Source organism: Alligator sinensis, unplaced genomic scaffold (assembly GCF_000455745.1).
Source record: "Alligator sinensis unplaced genomic scaffold, ASM45574v1 scaffold863_2, whole genome shotgun sequence".
Lineage (NCBI taxonomy): Eukaryota > Metazoa > Chordata > Crocodylia > Alligatoridae > Alligator > Alligator sinensis.
Genome location: NW_005842780.1, coordinates 213,119 through 230,797, shown reverse-complemented (window position 1 = coordinate 230,797; position 17,679 = coordinate 213,119). Strand labels below are relative to the sequence as shown.

Genomic DNA, 17,679 nt, shown 5'->3' with positions numbered 1-17,679 from the left:
ACGTAGCCTGGGGTGAAAATTCTTGCGGAAGAGAGTGTGGTGACACAGTTCTGTCTGCAGCAGCTAAGTAGGATCTTGCTGATCAGATGATTGGTAGAGAAATAGGCAGGACCAGCACACACATTCCACAAAGATCCTGTTTTTGGAGGAAAAGCAAAGGGCAGAAATACAGCAGGCTTGACTGGGAGGTGATTTCCAGTTACTGAGAAGAGTGACTACTTGGCACCTCTAGAAATAGAGAACTATGCTGCATAAACAGGATTGCTTTGACATAGTGTTTCCTATGAGGCATCTTGGCCTCTTCCCTTTTGTCCCCTTACTGACTCCTGAGGATCTGGCTGTATCCTCCCATCTCTACCGCAACACAGGATATCTGAGACTCCTTTTGGAGGCCTGTCAGTATGACTTTGGTTGACTAGAGGGACCACTGAGTCGCACAAGGTATTCTACTCTTCACACCCCAGGATGACCCCAAAGTGTTCCCAAGTTATAACTGTTCCTAGTAAATGCATCTAATGATGCTGCATTCTGACAACAGGAGGAAGGTGTGGAATCACTCATTGACTGACTTGGTTTTGTTTCCCTGCTACAGCCCAGATGGGAGTTGGAGAGGGCAAATCAATCGGTCAGTGGTATGGACCAAATACAGTCGCACAAGTGCTCAAGTAAGTGCTGAATTTGTCCCTTCTGAGCAAAGCTGGTGTGGTTTTATAAACTGAAACAAATAAATTGGCCTGCTCCCACCCTGTCAGTATCTGAGTGCTGTGTGCGATACAAAAGCAATTGGGTTCAATATTACCTCCATTCAGACCAACCATTTTCCTACTCCCTATGAAATTAACCCCACTGGGCAGCAATCTGAGACAGATGCAGACATTCTTGCAGACACCCATCTTCTCTCAGTATGGCAGACCAAACAGAGAAGTGTGCTTCAGTTACAGATCCATGTCCAGGACTGCTGGGCTTGTTGCTGGAATCCTTGGGTGAAATTCTGTGGCCAGTTACACCGGGGTCTGATTAAATGATTGTAATGGTCCCTTTTGGCCTCCATGTCTCTACTTGTATGTGAGGGCTGCCTCCCTTGCCCTTGACAGCAGTGGCATTATGTAAGAATCCTGGACAGACCAGCCATTTAACTTGCAGCGATGCCTATCAGGAAGGGGGGAGCTGTGCCATGGTACATGGGTGCCTGTGGGAACAAAATGTGGTAAAACATCCCATTCATTCAGTCACTAGTATGGGATAAAGACATACCCCCTCAGCACTGTGTATGTAGTGAGTTCTTTTGCAAGGGGCAAACCCAGCGTGATCTGTGAATGACCGTGTTTCCCAGTTCACTATCTTATTCTATAAGAATCTTAGAAATCTCTTCCTTGCCTTTGCTTAATGCCTTTTAATTAGTCCTCTAGTTTCTTCTTTCTTTCTCTCGCTCTCTCTTCCCCATAGAAAACTTGCCACTTTTGATACATGGAGCTCATTGGCAGTGCACATAGCCATGGACAACACTGTCGTGATGGAAGAAATTAGTAAGTACCACATAGATATAGAGTCAGAGCTGTCTGTGTTGTGGTCACAAGAAGCATGAAAAAAAACTGGGAAAAACGTTGCAGGGCTAAAAAGCTAAGTTCGCTATAACCCTCCTCTGTACAAAGCCCTGGCCAAAGGGCATTAGAAACAAAATAGGAATCGCAGCCTTTACAAGCAAGAAGCAAAGCCAGATAAGTAGTTTCATGTGTTGAACTTGGCACTGTGAGCTCTATCAAAAGGATTTTAGTTCTGGAGGGAAGCATAGTGCCAGCAAACTCTTGTTGGTGGCCACCTTGAGTGGAAATGCCTGCTTTGGCTCTTGTCATTGAGAACTGAAGCACTCATGCTGTTCAACAGAGCAAGGAAGCAGGAACAAATGTACTGAGGAAGAATATTTAAAATTGAGGAAGGAAAGAGGGAAGGGAATGCCAGCTAATAAAAGAGCTCTGTCAAAGGGAAAGGAGTAAACATTCACTTCTTGTGTGGTAGAGGAACTGGATGGTTATAACCCACAGAACTCTTCACCTTCAGGTCATTGGTTCAGATCATGAGCTAGTCAGCAATTGAAACCAAGCAACATGTGAAGGTACTATTAGCTCTAATGTACGGGTGGCTTTATAGTTCAAAAAAACCTTCCTCCATCAGTGTTAAGAGAGACCGGAAGGATTGGAGGCCTTGACTTTTAAGCACTGAAGCATTAAACTTCAAGCACAAAGTCCCGTTGATGGCACATACCTTGCTAAACTAGTGCCTAGATGGACCCAGAGAATGAGTTAACCTTTCCCCTATGGAGATGATGTCTTGTAGCCAGAGCTGAGGCATGCTGTTGCTATGCTTTGGGCTCACTGCAGCTTATGCTGGCTTTGTTGTGGAAATTTTTTGTGGGGCCAATGTTTATATAAATCATGACATCCCCTAAACATTAAGAACATTTTACTGATGTTAATCCTTAAATACTATTGCCAATCATGTCATTTTGAAAATGGCCTCATCTGTGTTGCTAATATTTGCATAGGCCAAGTGTCAAATACCACAGGCCTGTAGAAACTGGTGTGCCATTACCAGAATAGACTGATGGGCTGGTTGACTTGCTCAGAGCTTTGATTTTGATTTTTGATATATATAGAACATCAAAACTCTTTCAGACAACAGAACATTCAGAAGTCAAATAGTGTTTTCTACAAGTTTAGAAATGTAGCGGTTAACATTGTACTGTACAGCCATTCATTCCCAAGTGAATAGGAAATGCCTTTTGTTAGAATGGTGAAACATTCATCCATTATCCTTTCTGAATTAATTCATTGTGTCAAAAAGGCCAGGGGAGCAGTGCTGGAAAGAGCTCATGAGAAACCAGGAGAAGGGGAACTGGCGAATGAATACTGACAGATGCAATGCCAGCAAAGTTATTTTTGTCAGAATAATGGAACATGTCCCGAGTAAATCACTTAAATCCAAAGCACTTTCTAGGAAGCCTCAAGGCATGGCCACACTGCAGTGTGTAGACATCCCCCAGCTAGCTTTAAGCTAGTTAGCCCAAATACCTGTAGCAATCTAGCTCTTTTGCATGGTGTCCAGTGCAGATGAATTTATACTGCTTTTCAAGTGGGCTTTGCAGCCTTCTCTGTGCTGTAGCTGTAGAGGCATGGACAGCAACCAGTTACCTGGCTTAAAGGCATCTAGCTGGGGTACATCTTGTAGTCCTAGCAGTGGACAATACTCGCCAGCTAAAGGAGGTTGGGATATAGAGCGTACCTGCAGAAGATGAAAGATACCAGAGTTTCAGAAGTATAAATGGGGTAAAAGCATGAACCAGTTACCCAAATCTATGTTGATGCAATCTCTGGTAGTGATTTGTAATGCATCAGGTCAGGAAACAGCTGCAATTTCAATGTCATGACTTTCAAAGGAAAAGCAGGTTGCAGGGAAGTCTTATGACTTCCATGCTTCTATAGTAGAAGCATTAGCTAATTTGCTTTCTTGGGTATTGAATCAGTCCCAGAATGTTTCGCAAGGATGATGAAATATTAGAGTTCACTAATATGGTGATGGCAAGGGAAGAAAGCAAATGGACTTGGACATGAGAGGCCTTGGGAGGGAGGCTTCTGAAAATAGCCCAAACAAAGCCATTCTGCAGTGTCAGGGATTGTGTGATATGTGAGATTCCAGATGCTTTTGATGTGAGCAGCACACTGCTGGCCAGTCTCCTGGTAGCGCCATTTCCTGGGGTGCCGCTCCTGAGCAAAGGCCCTGTTGAACTTGACGGTATCTGAAAACATGAGTTATGCTGTAAATCAGAGGTTGACAATCTATGGCTTGTGGGCAGGATTTGGTCTGTGAACAGTTTGGGGGTGGGGATTGGCAGCACATGGCAGTAGCTGCAGAGGGGTTCTCCTGCCTCCTGCATGCTGTTTTACCTTGGCACTTTTCTGTGTCCTGCTCTACCTCTTGCCTGTGTGGTCCCTGCTGATGCTCCAGCCCTACTTGCTCTTTACCATTACCCCTGAATTTGCCCTTCAGCATGGCTGTTGGCCACAGAAATCTGCATCACTTGGTGGTAATGGTAAGCAGAGACTATGGAGGCTTGGAGGGGAAGAGTGGTATGAGAGAATGGAGAGTGCTGGGGTGGCAGCAGATCAGTGGCCTGGTCACAAGGTGGCTGCCTCATGCCCTAGGTGGCAGATAAGTGTGGCTTTGAGTACAATCTCCTCCTGGATCACAGGCACCTCTTCTTGTTTTGTTTTGCATTTGTTAATCTGCATCACTTTAGAGAATTGCAGCATTTTAATTATAATGAGCATTGGAACTGGCAAGCAAATGAGCCAGGCCTAGAGAAATGGTTTAGTTGGGGCAGGTGCCAGGGGCTCCCAGGTCTGGATTTCAGTTCAGTCTCTGGGTGGCTGCCAGCTACCTGGTTAAGTGTTTTGGAAAATGCTCAGAGGTTACTTCAGAGGCATGCGCTGAAGATCCATGTCTGTACAGATTACGCTAAGCATGACCATTGTAATTGAAATGTCTTGCTTTTTAATCAGATGACCAAAGACTTGAAGTTTTGAAGTAGCTTCTGAACCATCCCAGTGTGCCCAGCATGCTCTGGGCTGATGGTCTCCCACGCTTTACCTTACTAGGCAAATTCTAGCACTCCTGCCTTCCCTACAAGGCTAGAGAGTGGGGGAGGAGGGCGACTCATGGAGTGCAGTGCTGGGGTTTGCTGGGGAGCTATTTGGTGAACTTGGAAAACCAATTATGAAGTATTGCAGCTTGCAGCTGCTGGAATGGTCTGTCATCACACTCCGCACTGCTGCTCAGGAGGTCATGGAGCTGTTTGGCAGAGCTGATGCAGGTGACTCTTTAAGGCATGTTCATTAACTTGGAGGTTCCTGAACTCCCAAAAAAAAGATATTAGATTCACCCAAAAGAACCTTGTCTGCCTATGTCCTTAGACCAACACAGCTGCAACCTACAGCCCTGAACTTCTGAGCACTCCAGCTTCAGGTACCCCTGGGAATTCCCCCTGGGAATTCCCCCTTGGACTCCTTGCCAGAAATCCTGCCCTTAGAGAGCCTTGTAAGAGTCCTGCTGTTCAGAGCTGTTTGTTTGCATCTTACTACAGAGCAAGCACAAATTATAGATGATCTCCTGTGTTCAGCCACAGCGTGATAGCTCCATTGTCCTGACTAGATTTAGTTCTGGTTTTATGCTGCTTTCTGCCTAAGTTCTCCCTGCAATTTCAGCTGGATGAGAGATTTTCTTTTGTCTCTCCTTGTAATCATGCTGCTCAGTTTTCCAAGCACATGACAGTCATTTGGTTGCTGCCTTTCCACTGTAGAAGTGGTTGCATTTTAATGGTTCCCAAAGTGATACCAGGAGTGCTGAGTGGTTTGGCATAAAAGGTTTGATTTTTAAACTTACTCTAAATATCCTATATGTGAACCTGAACTTTACCAAGGAGACCTGGAAAGAATACATAACAGTCAAAGTAGTGGCTCCCACTGAACCAACCTATGTGCTGCTTTTCTTTAAAGTGTCCTATAGTTTGGAGAAATGTAAATAGCAGCTTTACTTGAGCTCTGTGAAAGAACAACTCACAATCTGGAAGCTGTCTGAATCCTTTCCTGAAACCCTCTGTTTGCATGTTCCCTCTCTCTATAGGGCGGTTATGTAACTCCAACTGGATGTGTGCTGGGGCTTCAGCATTCCCTACCCTAGACTCTGACCTGCTCTATAATGGGTACCCAGAGGAAGCAGAGGTCACAGATAGACTATGGAAACCACTGGTGCTGCTGATACCTCTTCGGCTTGGGCTCACAGATATCAACGAAGCTTATATTGAAACACTAAAGGTAGGAGACCTAGGGATGAGATTTTTGAAGCTGTGTATTGTAGAAGTGAGCTGGGAACTTGGCATTTTACTGCCTGAAGTTCTACTACCAATATTAGATAAGTCAGGTCTGAAATTAGTTGAGGGGTAAATTTTTTCAAAGGAAAGGTAGGCATGTAGGCACTTAGGTTTCATTGACAGTCAGTATGATGTAAGCTCCAATGTGACTAAACTGCTTTTGAGAATGGGGTTTAAGCAGTGACAGGGTTACCCTTGATCTAATCTCAGTCCCTACCTGACTGTCCATAGCACAGGATTACCACAGAATCCAGCCCACTGGTTGTTCCATGCTTGGAGGCAGCCTGAACCTCAAATGTAGAGCTTCAGGCCCATATTTGTCTAGGATATCACATGTATGGGTTAGGATTTAAATGAGCAGTCTTTCAAGCCCTGCCTGGTGTCCTACAATCTCAGGAGTTTGTAGAGCTCCAGATCTGAGGGGCATAGAGTTAGTGAGAGGTTGCCCATTGACTTGCAATATCAGTGCTGGTGCTTTCCCAGATGTCTGGACAAGGGAACTCCTGAATTCAGGTCTGGTGTCTTGTCCTCAGTGCAGTGTCAGGATGTTGCAGCTCTGACACACAATCATCTCAGCCCATTTTCCAGGATTATTCAGACAAGAATCCTCTTGTCAGCATTGTTGTCCAATGACAAAAGCTTGAGGGGGAATATCCTGGCCATGAGAGTTTTGCCACTGATTTCTGTGGAGCCAGAATTTTGCCTCAAGCTGCTACTGGCATTTGTAGGCATAGTACAAATGGCCCTAGGCAATATCCAAAATACCTCCTCCTTCCTACCACCCTTTCCATTCCTGGGATGCTTGGTTCCAGATACTGCCTCTGAGGTTTCCATGAGACACTTCTCTTGGGGCAGGCCCCAAGCTGAAGCCTCCTTTCCTCCTGGGAGTCCCTTTCTTCCATAACTGGCTGCTTTTGCTCCTGGAGTTGCTTACTGAACAGCCTCCTGGCACACACCACTTCATGGCCTTTCCATTGTACTCCTGAGATGTTGGCCACCCATATTTTGTCTTGCTTTCCAGCACTGCTTCATGATGTCCCAGTCCCTGGGGGTGATCGGAGGGAAGCCTAACAGTGCTCACTACTTCATTGGCTATGTAGGTGAGTGAGTAACCCTCCTGGGTGCTGGGTGGTATCAGCTAGGTGTTCATCTGCCCCACTCAGGCTGCAGCTTTCATACCTCCCCTAATTTACAAGTCAAGTGTTTTCCTTTTTCTTTAAAACAGCTTGATGTGCTGTGTGATTAGGTTTCCTTGTGAATAAGGGTCTCCATACCCTAAAATACCATTTCTCCTGGAATACACCCTACGTGAAAGTGAATTCCAGCACAAGGCAGGCCTGCGTGGTAACCTCTTTCTAGATCCATTGCTGAGATCCCTTCCTGGCCTTCAGTATGTTCCCTTGGGGACCCCCTGCTTCCCCATCTGTATGAACTCAGTTCACCCTCTCTCTCATTGTCCCTATGAATGTCAGACATTTCCAGATCATGAGCCGATTGTGCTGGTGGCCATTAATCACCCGCTTGCTCTTCAGAAGAAAGCTACAGGCTATGATCATTCATGTTTGTGTCTCCCTGTCTGTTTGTTTGTGCAGAGGAGGAGCTAATTTATCTGGACCCCCACACTACCCAGCCTGCTGTGGAGCCCAGTGACAGTGGCTGTATCCCTGACGAGAGCTTCCATTGCCAGCACCCTCCCTGCCGAATGAGCATCGCTGAACTCGACCCCTCCATCGCAGTGGTGTGTTCTGTTGCTTATTTCCATGCCAGATGTTGAGAGCTTGACTTCTGGGGCAGGTGGGACCATCAGTTTCCCAGGCATCCCTTCCCTTTGGGCTGGTTCCTTTCCCTGTTAGATTGCTGATGTAGATGCTGTTTGCCAGGCATGTTGTGTTCTGTGGCAAGAAGTCTTGAATTTGGCCTAAAGATTTAGTCAGAAAGGTTATGTAGGCAGCTCCTCCAAGAATACAGTTGAGTACAGAGGGACACCCTGATGCGGCTACTTCGCCAAAGCAATTAACTGCTGAGTGTCCATCATGATGCATTGTTTCCATTGGTCAAACCATGGGTGCTGAGAAGGTAGCCTGCAGGCTGTGATGCAGTGTGTAACCACTATTGGCTATTGCTCCCAAGACAAAAGTGAACACTGACTCTAAATGGATTATTACTACAGTGTTCACTCCAGGGCCTGGCATAGCACAGTGAGCACAGAGAGAGGAGCTGTCCCCTCTCACAACCTAAATGTAAGTGGGAGAGGCTTTCTAATGGCAATCTGTAGTTCTGAGAGCAAAGTACCCAGGATGCCAGGGTCAAGTCACTGGCACTCTCTCCTTTTAAACAGATTTTTTGAGAGTATGGGGAGGTTCTGCCATCTCTGACATGCAGTCTGGGCTTGACTCTTGCCTTGTGGTGGAGCAGCTGGCTTGAACACTGTTGTGACTGTGTTGTTCAGTCAGGTTTCCTTGTCCTGTTTTCAGTTACATCTATAATGAGTGACCTTTGTTTCCAGCTGGACTGGCTCTTGTTTCTGTAACACTTGCATTATGCCAGCCAAGGCAGGATAGACCAAGAGTTAGTGCTCCCAGGATATGCGAAGGGCTGGTTTTAATTACACCTCTGAAAACTGGTCAGTTTGGCTATAGGCAGCCTGAACTGTAATAAAAGCAAAGTCGCTAGAACTACAAAAGCATCCTTGCCCCTTTGGTGTCTCACTTCATCAATACGTTTATTTGTGTAACTGTTGCTGAACAAGTACATTTTGAGCATTAAGGCATGAGGCTTTGGGGTGGACTCAGTCAACCTTTTTGTCATATTACAAGCTAGCAAAGACAGTATATCATTCTCTTTTTCAGGGCTTTTTCTGCAACACAGAAGAAGACTTTAATGACTGGTGCCAGCAAATCAAAAAGGTTTGTGCTTGGTTATATCATTGATAAAAGACCATAAGGTTGTTTTCAAATCCCAGTGCATGTATCTGGCCCATTCTCTGCAGCTGGAGAATAGAGAACTACTTAATTGATTCTGGCATCAAAAAACCCTCAATCCCAAATGCAGATGCTTGAGAGGATTTCTCTTGAAGCCCAGCGGACTAGTGCTGTCAGGCCCGGGTAGGAGATTAGCTTGACTGTGATGCCTTCCCTTGCAGATTCTTAAAGCATGTTACTAATAGTCTAGCAGTGTTTGACAGCTGTGGTATCCCTGCTCTTACAGATGGCCTGGAAGTGACATCAAGTAAATTTGTGCAGGATCTAACAGGACTGTCAGCCTAAGAAGACATAAATACTTCCTTACGCATACACCTGGCCTTCTTGCTATCCCATTGCTTTCAATGCAGTTATCTATCTTATTTTGTGACTGATGTGGCTGTGCTGGGGCAGAACTCAGCAACCACCTAACAATGGAATAACAGGGAAGGAAGTAAATTGCATCAGAATTTGAAACTGTATGAGGGTTTGGGCAAGCGAAATCAAGGCCAGGACCTCCAGGCCAGGGAGGCTGGTAGCCCTGGGATTTCTAGAAAACACAAGAAAACAGGATGGATTTCATGTCTCTAAGAGCTTGCTTTCACAAGCAGTCCAGTGGCCCCAAACAGCTTGCTAGAGGATTGGTTCAGTTCAACTGTAGTTGAACAGCTAAACTTGTTCGCTTAACTTGAAGAGAAAACATAAATATGAACCCCTGGTAACGCTGAATGTGTTTTCCCTTCCATTTCCCAATGCAATCCTGTTGTCTGCTCGAGGATTGTAAGCCTCTAGTTCCCTTGCTTTGTTGTCTTTGGGGTTCCTCAGATAGGTGGCTTGTCCTCCCAACCTGCAATCTAACACTTGCGCAGTTGTGACTTCCATTTCTCTCCCTGAGACCAAGTCCTTTGCTGAACTACTTTGTCAGTGCTTCTTGCTGCCCCAGGGAGAAGGGCCAAAGGGCTTCTGTCACCTCTGGTCCTCACTGCAATGGTGTGTGATGGGACCAGCAGGTACTCTCTAGTGGGGAGCACTTGCCCTTGAGAGAAGGCAGGAATTTAAAGGTGTAGATAAGATCTCACCAGCTGTTTTCTTTTGCTGACAGATGCTTCCCCTTCCTCCTAGATCCAGAGTGTGACAGGTGCCACCTTTTGAGTATGAGCATATGTGTATTAACAGTGTGTGCTCTCTGTACTTTTGCTCCACAGCTGTCTCTGATAAGGGGAGCCCTGCCTATGTTTGAACTGGTGGAACGTCAGCCTTCACACTTCTCCAACCCTGATGTTCTCAATCTCACACCAGGTGAGGCCCAGCCAGCTATTCATCTGGGTAGAAAGCCCCCAGGGTGGGCTGCTTCCTTTTAGTCTATGAAAGCTCGTGGAGTTCTGACAATCTTTGGTTCTCTCTGCCCCTGTTCAGCCTAGAATTTGTCTGAGATCACCAAGCCAGGGGTTCCAGTAGATGCTGGAAGTGATTTAGGATGAAATTAGACTAGTCTTAGTTTCCATTGGTATCCATTCTTACATGGGCCAGCTAACCACTCTCTGCCCTCTTGGTGCAATGAGGGACAACTGCCAAGCAGTTTTTCTGCTCCCAATGCCCATTTGTTGTGTTAATCATGTGCATGAACATTGCAGGGGTTAAAGAGCCATTGACAGCTTCTGCTAAGTGGAGTGAGTATGGTGGACAAACCTCCTTTCTTGCCAGTCGGGCTGTGTCCCGTTAAATGTGCCCCACACTCTCATCTGTACCTCTGCTAATAGCTCTTCTCTCTTTATCACAGCTTTATCTCACACTCTAGCCCTTGTCCTTTTCTCAGTCCTCTCTTACTGTTTCTCTTTCCCATCTGGTTCCTCTCTCTAGTGTTCTAATGGGCTGGTTATTTTCTAATTCTCTCCCCCTCACTTGATCTGGCTGATCCTTGCCATCCCATGGTTCAGTTTTCTGCTCACTAGAACAGACTGCATGTCACTAATTCAGTCTCACTTCTGTCCTCATCTTCCTTTTACTGTTGGTTTCTTTCCCCCCTCCCCATCACATCGGTGGAATGAGGTTCCCTCCGAAGCATCTCATCTAGATTAATGCTTTTGGCCTGTGTGAACCCCTGAAATCAAATTTAAGAATATTCCAAAGCAGTAACTGTTGGGCTTTGTCACCCACTGCCTCAAGGAACTGGAGTGTAGCAAAATCATGACCAGAGCTACAGCTCCGTGCCCATCCAGTTCTTATGTGACTTGCCTTGTCCATCCCTGCCTTGCAGTCAGCTACTGTCATTTAGTATTTCTCCAGTTCAGTGATTCTCAGCCCAGATGCTGCAGGATGCTATGGACTATTAGCAGTATTAGGCGTTCAACCAACAACACATGATTCACAAGGTAAAGCCAGATTTCAGGTAGGAATCCATAGTATCGAAAGCACTCAGACCTGTCATGATTTTTCTGAGTTCTTTGCAACAGAATAGTTGCTCTAATAATTTGTCATCAAAAACAGTGAAAATTAAGAGCCGGCATTTTCTGAAGGATACCTTGAGTCTGACAAGGTTAAGAACCACTGCTGTAATTGGTGGTTGTTCTCGTAAATCTAAGCCATGTTTCTTCTTACAGCTTTAGCTAGCGTTGGTCTCCCCAGGATCTGTGTTCTGCCCCAGATCTCTCCCCTGGCTCCCACTGAGCTCTCCTTTGGTCAACTCCAGGCTTGCAGCCTTCTGTGGTGGTAAAAAATGTGCATCATGGAGCCATGCATTTTCTGTTGCCAGTGCCTCTGGGATGAGCACTCCCCAGTGGCCTGCACCCTACAAACCAGAGGGAGCATGAGATGGCATCAGTGCTAGCTTCCTCGTGGAGGTGATGTCAGCTGAGTGAAGAGTCTTTTGGGGGTGGCATTGCTTTTGTTGCCCTCTTCTCATGTTGAATCAAAGGTGCTAATATGATAAAATATGATAAAATGTGTTGTACAATCCAGTCCTGGGGGGAAAGAGCATCTCCCAGTATTAGTGACATGGAGCTGAGCTTTCTTCATAAACTCAAGCATGCTGTGTTCCACCTCAGGACCCTCACTTCATTGTGCTGCCTCTGGGATGTGTTGGCTAGTGACACCCACAGTGTAAATATGTCATTGTGAAATAGGCAACTGACATGGCCAAACTTTCTCTTGTCCTTGCAGACTCCTCCGACGCTGACAGATTGGAAAGATTCTTCGATTCAGAAGATGAAGACTTTGAAATCTTGTCTCTCTGAACGCTTGTAGGAAGCGGACTCTGCAAATCTGTGTTGTGTGCGGGGCGGAGTGGGGGGAGGGAAGCTCCTTCAAGAGTCTGGGGCTACCGGTTTTCATAGGTGCTTGCTGCCATCCCTGGCTCCCATCCATCCCAGCATTCTGTGCTGCCTCTGAGCAGGGTGCCCGCCCGTTCTCTGCATTGGGATCAAGAACAAAGTTGTTACAAAGGCCTTATAGCCTGGAGTTGGGATTCCTCAGCACAAAACACGCACAGGAAGTGGATGCAGTGCTGCCTAGGGGTTTAGAGGCTTTTCTGTTACATCAGCAGGTCAGCCAGTTCTACAAGAGCTAGGTCCTTTTACACACACTCCTCAATCACAGCTTGCCCCTTGTTTGGCTTGCAGAAACCTAGAGTTGGTTCCTCCACAGCTCCTCAGGTTCTGGCTGCCTGGGAACAAGCTTTGCTTTGTGAATTAATGGCAGACATCTCCCCTGCAACCACTTCAGATGCCCAGTAGAACATGAACTGGACCTGTGGTAGTATGTCATTGCTGCTGCTGCTCAGGCTTCACGACCTGTGCAGTGCTTTCTCACAGACCTGATGTTGCTTGTGCCCAGAACCAGCCTGGGTAAGGCAGTCTGTTACATGGCTAGTAACTGCACAGGCACTAAACCTTGTAGTTACCACCAACGTCTGAAGGTGACAAAAGGAGGATAGGAAAAGTCTCGCGCTGAATAAAAGAAGAGGGAAGTTTCTCTGGAAGGGTACATGTTCTCACTGAGTAACTTGAATGCTGAGGCTCTATGATGGATAAACAAGTATAGTAATGGTGTCTTTTATTAAGGCTTCTGCTTCTGAGCAGAGGTGAACACCTCGGGCCAGGGAAAGACTTGGTTGTCTCTGATAATAAATCTTGAGAGCCTGGTAGCTGCTTTTAAGTAAAAAGGGTAAGACAGAACAGGACAAGTAGGAAGCTGCCAAGTTCCTTTCTAGTAAAGATGTGTCTGCCTTCTTGTAAACATCGCTGCTGCATGGTGTAGGCACAGTGTTTCCCTGTGCACCATGAAAACCCGAGGGCTAAAAAATGCTGATGCAGCCAGTGTAGCTTGGTCATTCCTTGCGACACCACTGTTTCTCTTCCTGTCCAAAATGATATACAAGGGAGCATGAAGCTTAAGTAGATTTTTTTTTTTTTTTTTTTTTTAGCTGACTGGTACTGTTTCACTTGCTATTCTGCAGCTTCTCTAGAAGGTAGCCCTTTTTCCAGAGTGTGTACTGTACTACCTAGTCCAGAGAAATCCATCCCAAGATGTTAGTAAAAAATTGGGTGCCTTATAAAAGGCTTGTGTTTAACTAAAGGTCATCACAGCAGTACTGGGAACCTTAGCAATGTTAAATTCACAGCTTTACCTGGGCTGTCCTTATGGATCTTAATATCTCTACACAGCAAATAAACCCCAGATGGAAACCAGGTGTGTGGAAGGCCTCTATCTTAATGCTGGCCACCACAAAGTCTGTCAAGTCATCTTCCTTTGCAGGGGGCAAATGTGTGCTCACAAAGCCCCCATGTTCTGCATTTAGGAATAGCAATCAGTATGCTTTTTGTGCCCTAAAAGGAGTGACATCTGGCTACGAGTGATCATTTCATCCCTGGCTGACCTACTCATGGTATACCACCTGCCTGCCCCTAGGCTGCCGGAACAGAGGTTTCACCTCTGAACCACCACGCTTCTCTCACTAAATTATTACTTGCTGCTTTCTCTCTTGCTGTTCCTCTGCTTCTTTCTTGCATCAGTTGTAGCTGGGAAGGGGAGGAGGCAGCTGAGAAAGTGGGGCTGCGCTCCATTCATCTCCTGCTTTCAATTTGTATCTGAATAAACTGATTTAAAATCTTTGGATGTTTTTTTCCCCTCTGTTTTTCCCTAGTTATTGCTTCCAAGGAGTTGTCCTGTGTTACTAGCAAAGGATAAAGCACATTTTGCTTTTCTCTCTGGCCAGAGGGGGGCTCACATCACAGTATGGAACACTCCTGAGGCAGTTCAAGCCCACCTGCTTTGGGTGGCTAAGGTGGTGCATGCTCCTTGGAGCCATTGCATGCAGACAAGGGTTTCTCAGAACTGTACTTGGGCATAACTGAAACAGGTTCCTGGAATAGAGAGTGTAAGCCTATAGTTTGAATGCCCCATCCTGTTGAAGGCAGTACAGCATTTTCCTTACACTTCCCTTAAAAGGTTCCAGTAACTGGCAAGGAGACAGCAGTGTGTGCATGTGGAACCACTTGCTGTACAGCATTTAAAAACAGGTTACACCTTCCATAGCCAAAGTGCTAAATCCAGTCACTGCATGCTTCCCACTCCTACAAGAATATGAGGGTGAGTCCTGGGCTTCTAACAAGAAAACAAGGTAGAGGCAAACTGAACTGTCTACCACTACATTAAAAAAAAAACAACAAGCACCTGGATTGTTTGTAAGCAGAGCATGACCTTCAGCATGAGCAGCACCTAGAGTGCTGACCAACACGCTCCCAGCACAGGACCTGAATGTACAATAAAGCCTGTGGCACAAAGTGCCCCCCCTCCCCTGTCTCTTTGGGAGAAGAGCCAGAATCCTAAAAGCAGTAATGATGAACACTTGCCTGTGTTGTCACCAATCACTAGCTGGACCTCCCATTTTAGCAGTGTACTCTGTCAACCTAGGAATTGAATGTCTGAATTGTGTATGATGAGTACAAAGAGACTCCTAGAAATCAGAGGGTTGTGAAGCTTTTTTCTTAGCTGGTTTACTGTGCATATAGTCTATTCAATGCCCAGCCCTTTTTCTGTAGGGCAATGAGTCTTAAGCAGGGTGCCACAAGACCCTGGATGCTTTGCTATACTGTCAAGGGTGCTGCTGATTGCCATGCAATGTCAAGCCCTGTTCAGTATGCAAACTTGATTCACAAGTTAAACCATTTTCAAATGGGAATCTATAGTATTAAAAGTGTTTTGACCTGCTGTAGTCCAAGTTCTCTGCAATAGAAAATTGCTTTTATTATTTTTCTGTCGTAAAAATAAGAGAAAACAAACAAGCTTCAATTTTCTAAGGAGTGTCTTTAAGTCTCAAAAGATTGAGAACTGCTACCAGAGGGCTTTTAATTCATGGCAGCAAGAGTGCAAGTATGCATTTTGGCAGTAAGTTTCTCATACCACAGAAACCTGCAGGGGCTAGTACTACCCCTGACATTCTCACACTTTGTGAAATAAAGATGTCAACCTGGCCCTATCCTGAAATCAGCTGTACATCCTCTTTAAGGTGTCCAAGAATTCTGCACCTTGATCACGTCACATTTGGCCATGACAGACAGACAATAGATACACTTTTTATTATTAAGCCTTTATTTTAGCATATTTAACATTCTTCACTTGTCACTACAAAACAATGCATATCTGGGTGTTAATGGAGCCCCTTCACCATGTGAATTGATTCTTCCTGGCTATGAGTCTTGACCTCCCAAAAGCCCAGGGAGAAAGTAGTGTTCTTATTTTGCAGATTGGTAACTGAGGCAGAGATCAATGAAGCAGCTAGCCTGAATTCAAGGCGTTTACCGAAAGGCTGGGAAGTGAACTATGCTCTCCCGAGGCCCTGGAACCATAGCAACATCATTGCCAATACCTCTCAATACTAAACTTTTAAAGGTAGAAAACGTGTTTTACTATAGTTTCCCAATAGTAATGTAAGGTGAATATCAAAGGGAAGATGGATTTGCCTTCACACTTACAGAAATATTACCAATAAAAGCAGAGGTTTGCCTGATTTCCTCTCCCCTCCCCCTTATTTTGCATCAAGGAAATAGAGTCTCACCTAAACTTCAGATACTCCCAGCTAAATTTCTGTGGCCGCTGGGCTGAGAAGCTATTCAACCCTTGTTTTTCTGAAGCAAAAAGAATCATTTGATAGCTGAGGTGACAGAGAATCATGGTTAGGCGCTATATTCCCCTTCATAAAAAATGAGCTCTTTTCAAGCTTTATCATCACAACCATTCAATCAAAAAAGGGAACCATGATGTACTAAAAATGCAGCATAAATAAAAGAAGCCAACTTTGCCCAAGAAACTATTTTACAAGGACCCATAAATACAGAAACCAAAATCCTGCCAACACCTGAATTTTACATGGAATCAAGACTCCTAGCTGCTATTTCTTACTTGATGCAAGAACCCAAGAGGCAACAGGCCAGAAACATCACTCCCTGTAGGCTCGATATAGTAATATGTGCTCGGGCGCTGGACACTGAGAAAGGTCCAGAAGTTGGACAGCAGGGGTTGGAAAACAAGAGCACCATCTCAGGCCTACTGACTAGTCCTAGATGTGTATCTAGAATTTCTTTAAAATGGGTGTTTGCATTGTGCAACTCACCTTTCAAACCAGTTCTCCTCTAAACCAGTGGAGTCTGTGGCAGGTTCTTAGGCAGCCCTCTCCTCTCCCTAAGGTAAGGGTATTTCATGAGTTTATCCTCACAACACTCCTCTGTATCACTCCCACACAAGAGCTGAGGGACTGAGATCCATAGAGACTGACTGACTTGTCCCAGGCCACATACAGTCTACCACAAAGCAGGTTACTGAACTAAGGTCCCACATGGTCCTGAAACCTGACCCACTGGACCAACTTTCCTTTCTCACACAGTGGGCTTTTAAACCAGCCTGTTGGATATAAATATTCCATGTAGTCATAGCGAGAAAAAGGGGAGGGGGAAGAGGGAAACTAAAAATGCACTTATTAGCAAAATTTCTACATAGGGGAGTTTTAGGAGTGGGATAGAAAATGATATAAATTATTAGAAGTCCAGTGGGCACAGGACTCAGGAACATGGCAATTCTCTGCAATGTCGAGTGCGGAAAAATCCTTCTTGTTTAATGTTTTTTTTTTTGGTCAGCATCATACCAGCCCAAGAACTGGTTCACAAGGAAACACATTAGGAGGAGGGCTTGTAAGATGTAATATAGAAAGAAGAAATGGGTAAAACAAGGACTCCAGCATCACATCTCAGATCTGTAAAACATCACTCTGTGACCTATACCACAGCTAGTATGAGACAATACAATAGAGTCATCCAGCTGAAGAAGACTGAAATAGGATGTTTCCCCTTTCCTGAGACCTGGAGCAAGGTATCCAGAGATTCATTCTATGGGAAGGAGTGGAGAGAGAACCCAAGCCTATTTCCAGAGCTCTCCTATTGGTTTATTCTGAGCCTTCTGCATGGTCTCCTCTGCAACAGACTTAATTTCATTGTGCAAATCCTCTACGCTCTTTGAAGCATCAATTGCCTGTTTCCAAAATAAAAAGAACAATGTATGTTAAAACATTTCTCTCGGGGAATAGACAGACAACCTTTATAGCTCTTTTATCAACTTCAAAAACATTACAAAAAATCGAGTAGACAGATAACATAGTGTTATAACATTATGAATTAGCTCAAACTGTTATCAAAATGACTCTGAATGAAACAGGCATAATTCTGAAGTGGTTCCCAGTGATACTGTAGCTGGAAGGCAGTATGCATCTGTATTTTACTGATGTGTTACAAATTAATGAAATTAGAA

The 17,679-nt window shown here is 45.2% G+C and overlaps 2 protein-coding genes across 6 annotated transcripts in view; one reads left to right on the top strand and one right to left on the bottom strand.

The window, feature by feature from the left end:
* Positions 1-13,991, top strand: part of ATG4B (autophagy related 4B cysteine peptidase) — a 30,060-nt gene extending 16,069 nt beyond the window's left edge. For 4 of the 5 annotated variants that reach the window (XM_025216965.1, XM_025216968.1, XM_025216966.1 and 1 more), the window contains exons 6-14: positions 593-665; positions 1,447-1,526; positions 5,677-5,867; positions 6,945-7,023; positions 7,516-7,661; positions 8,773-8,829; positions 10,089-10,182; positions 10,518-10,553; positions 12,043-13,991. In XM_025216965.1, coding sequence (XP_025072750.1) covers positions 593-665; positions 1,447-1,526; positions 5,677-5,867; positions 6,945-7,023; positions 7,516-7,661; positions 8,773-8,829; positions 10,089-10,182; positions 10,518-10,553; positions 12,043-12,116 — 830 coding nt within the window. In that variant the 3' untranslated portion in view covers positions 12,117-13,991. The remainder of the gene's footprint in view (positions 1-592; positions 666-1,446; positions 1,527-5,676; positions 5,868-6,944; positions 7,024-7,515; positions 7,662-8,772; positions 8,830-10,088; positions 10,183-10,517; positions 10,554-12,042) is intronic. The other variant, XM_006034893.3, reaches the window with a different exon arrangement.
* Positions 13,992-15,453: 1,462 nt separating this feature from the next.
* Positions 15,454-17,679, bottom strand: part of DTYMK (deoxythymidylate kinase) — an 11,491-nt gene continuing 9,265 nt past the window's right edge. The window contains exon 6 of the mRNA XM_014525289.1: positions 15,454-17,403. Within this exon, the coding sequence (XP_014380775.1) occupies positions 17,293-17,403 (111 nt within the window). The 3' untranslated portion in view covers positions 15,454-17,292. The remainder of the gene's footprint in view (positions 17,404-17,679) is intronic.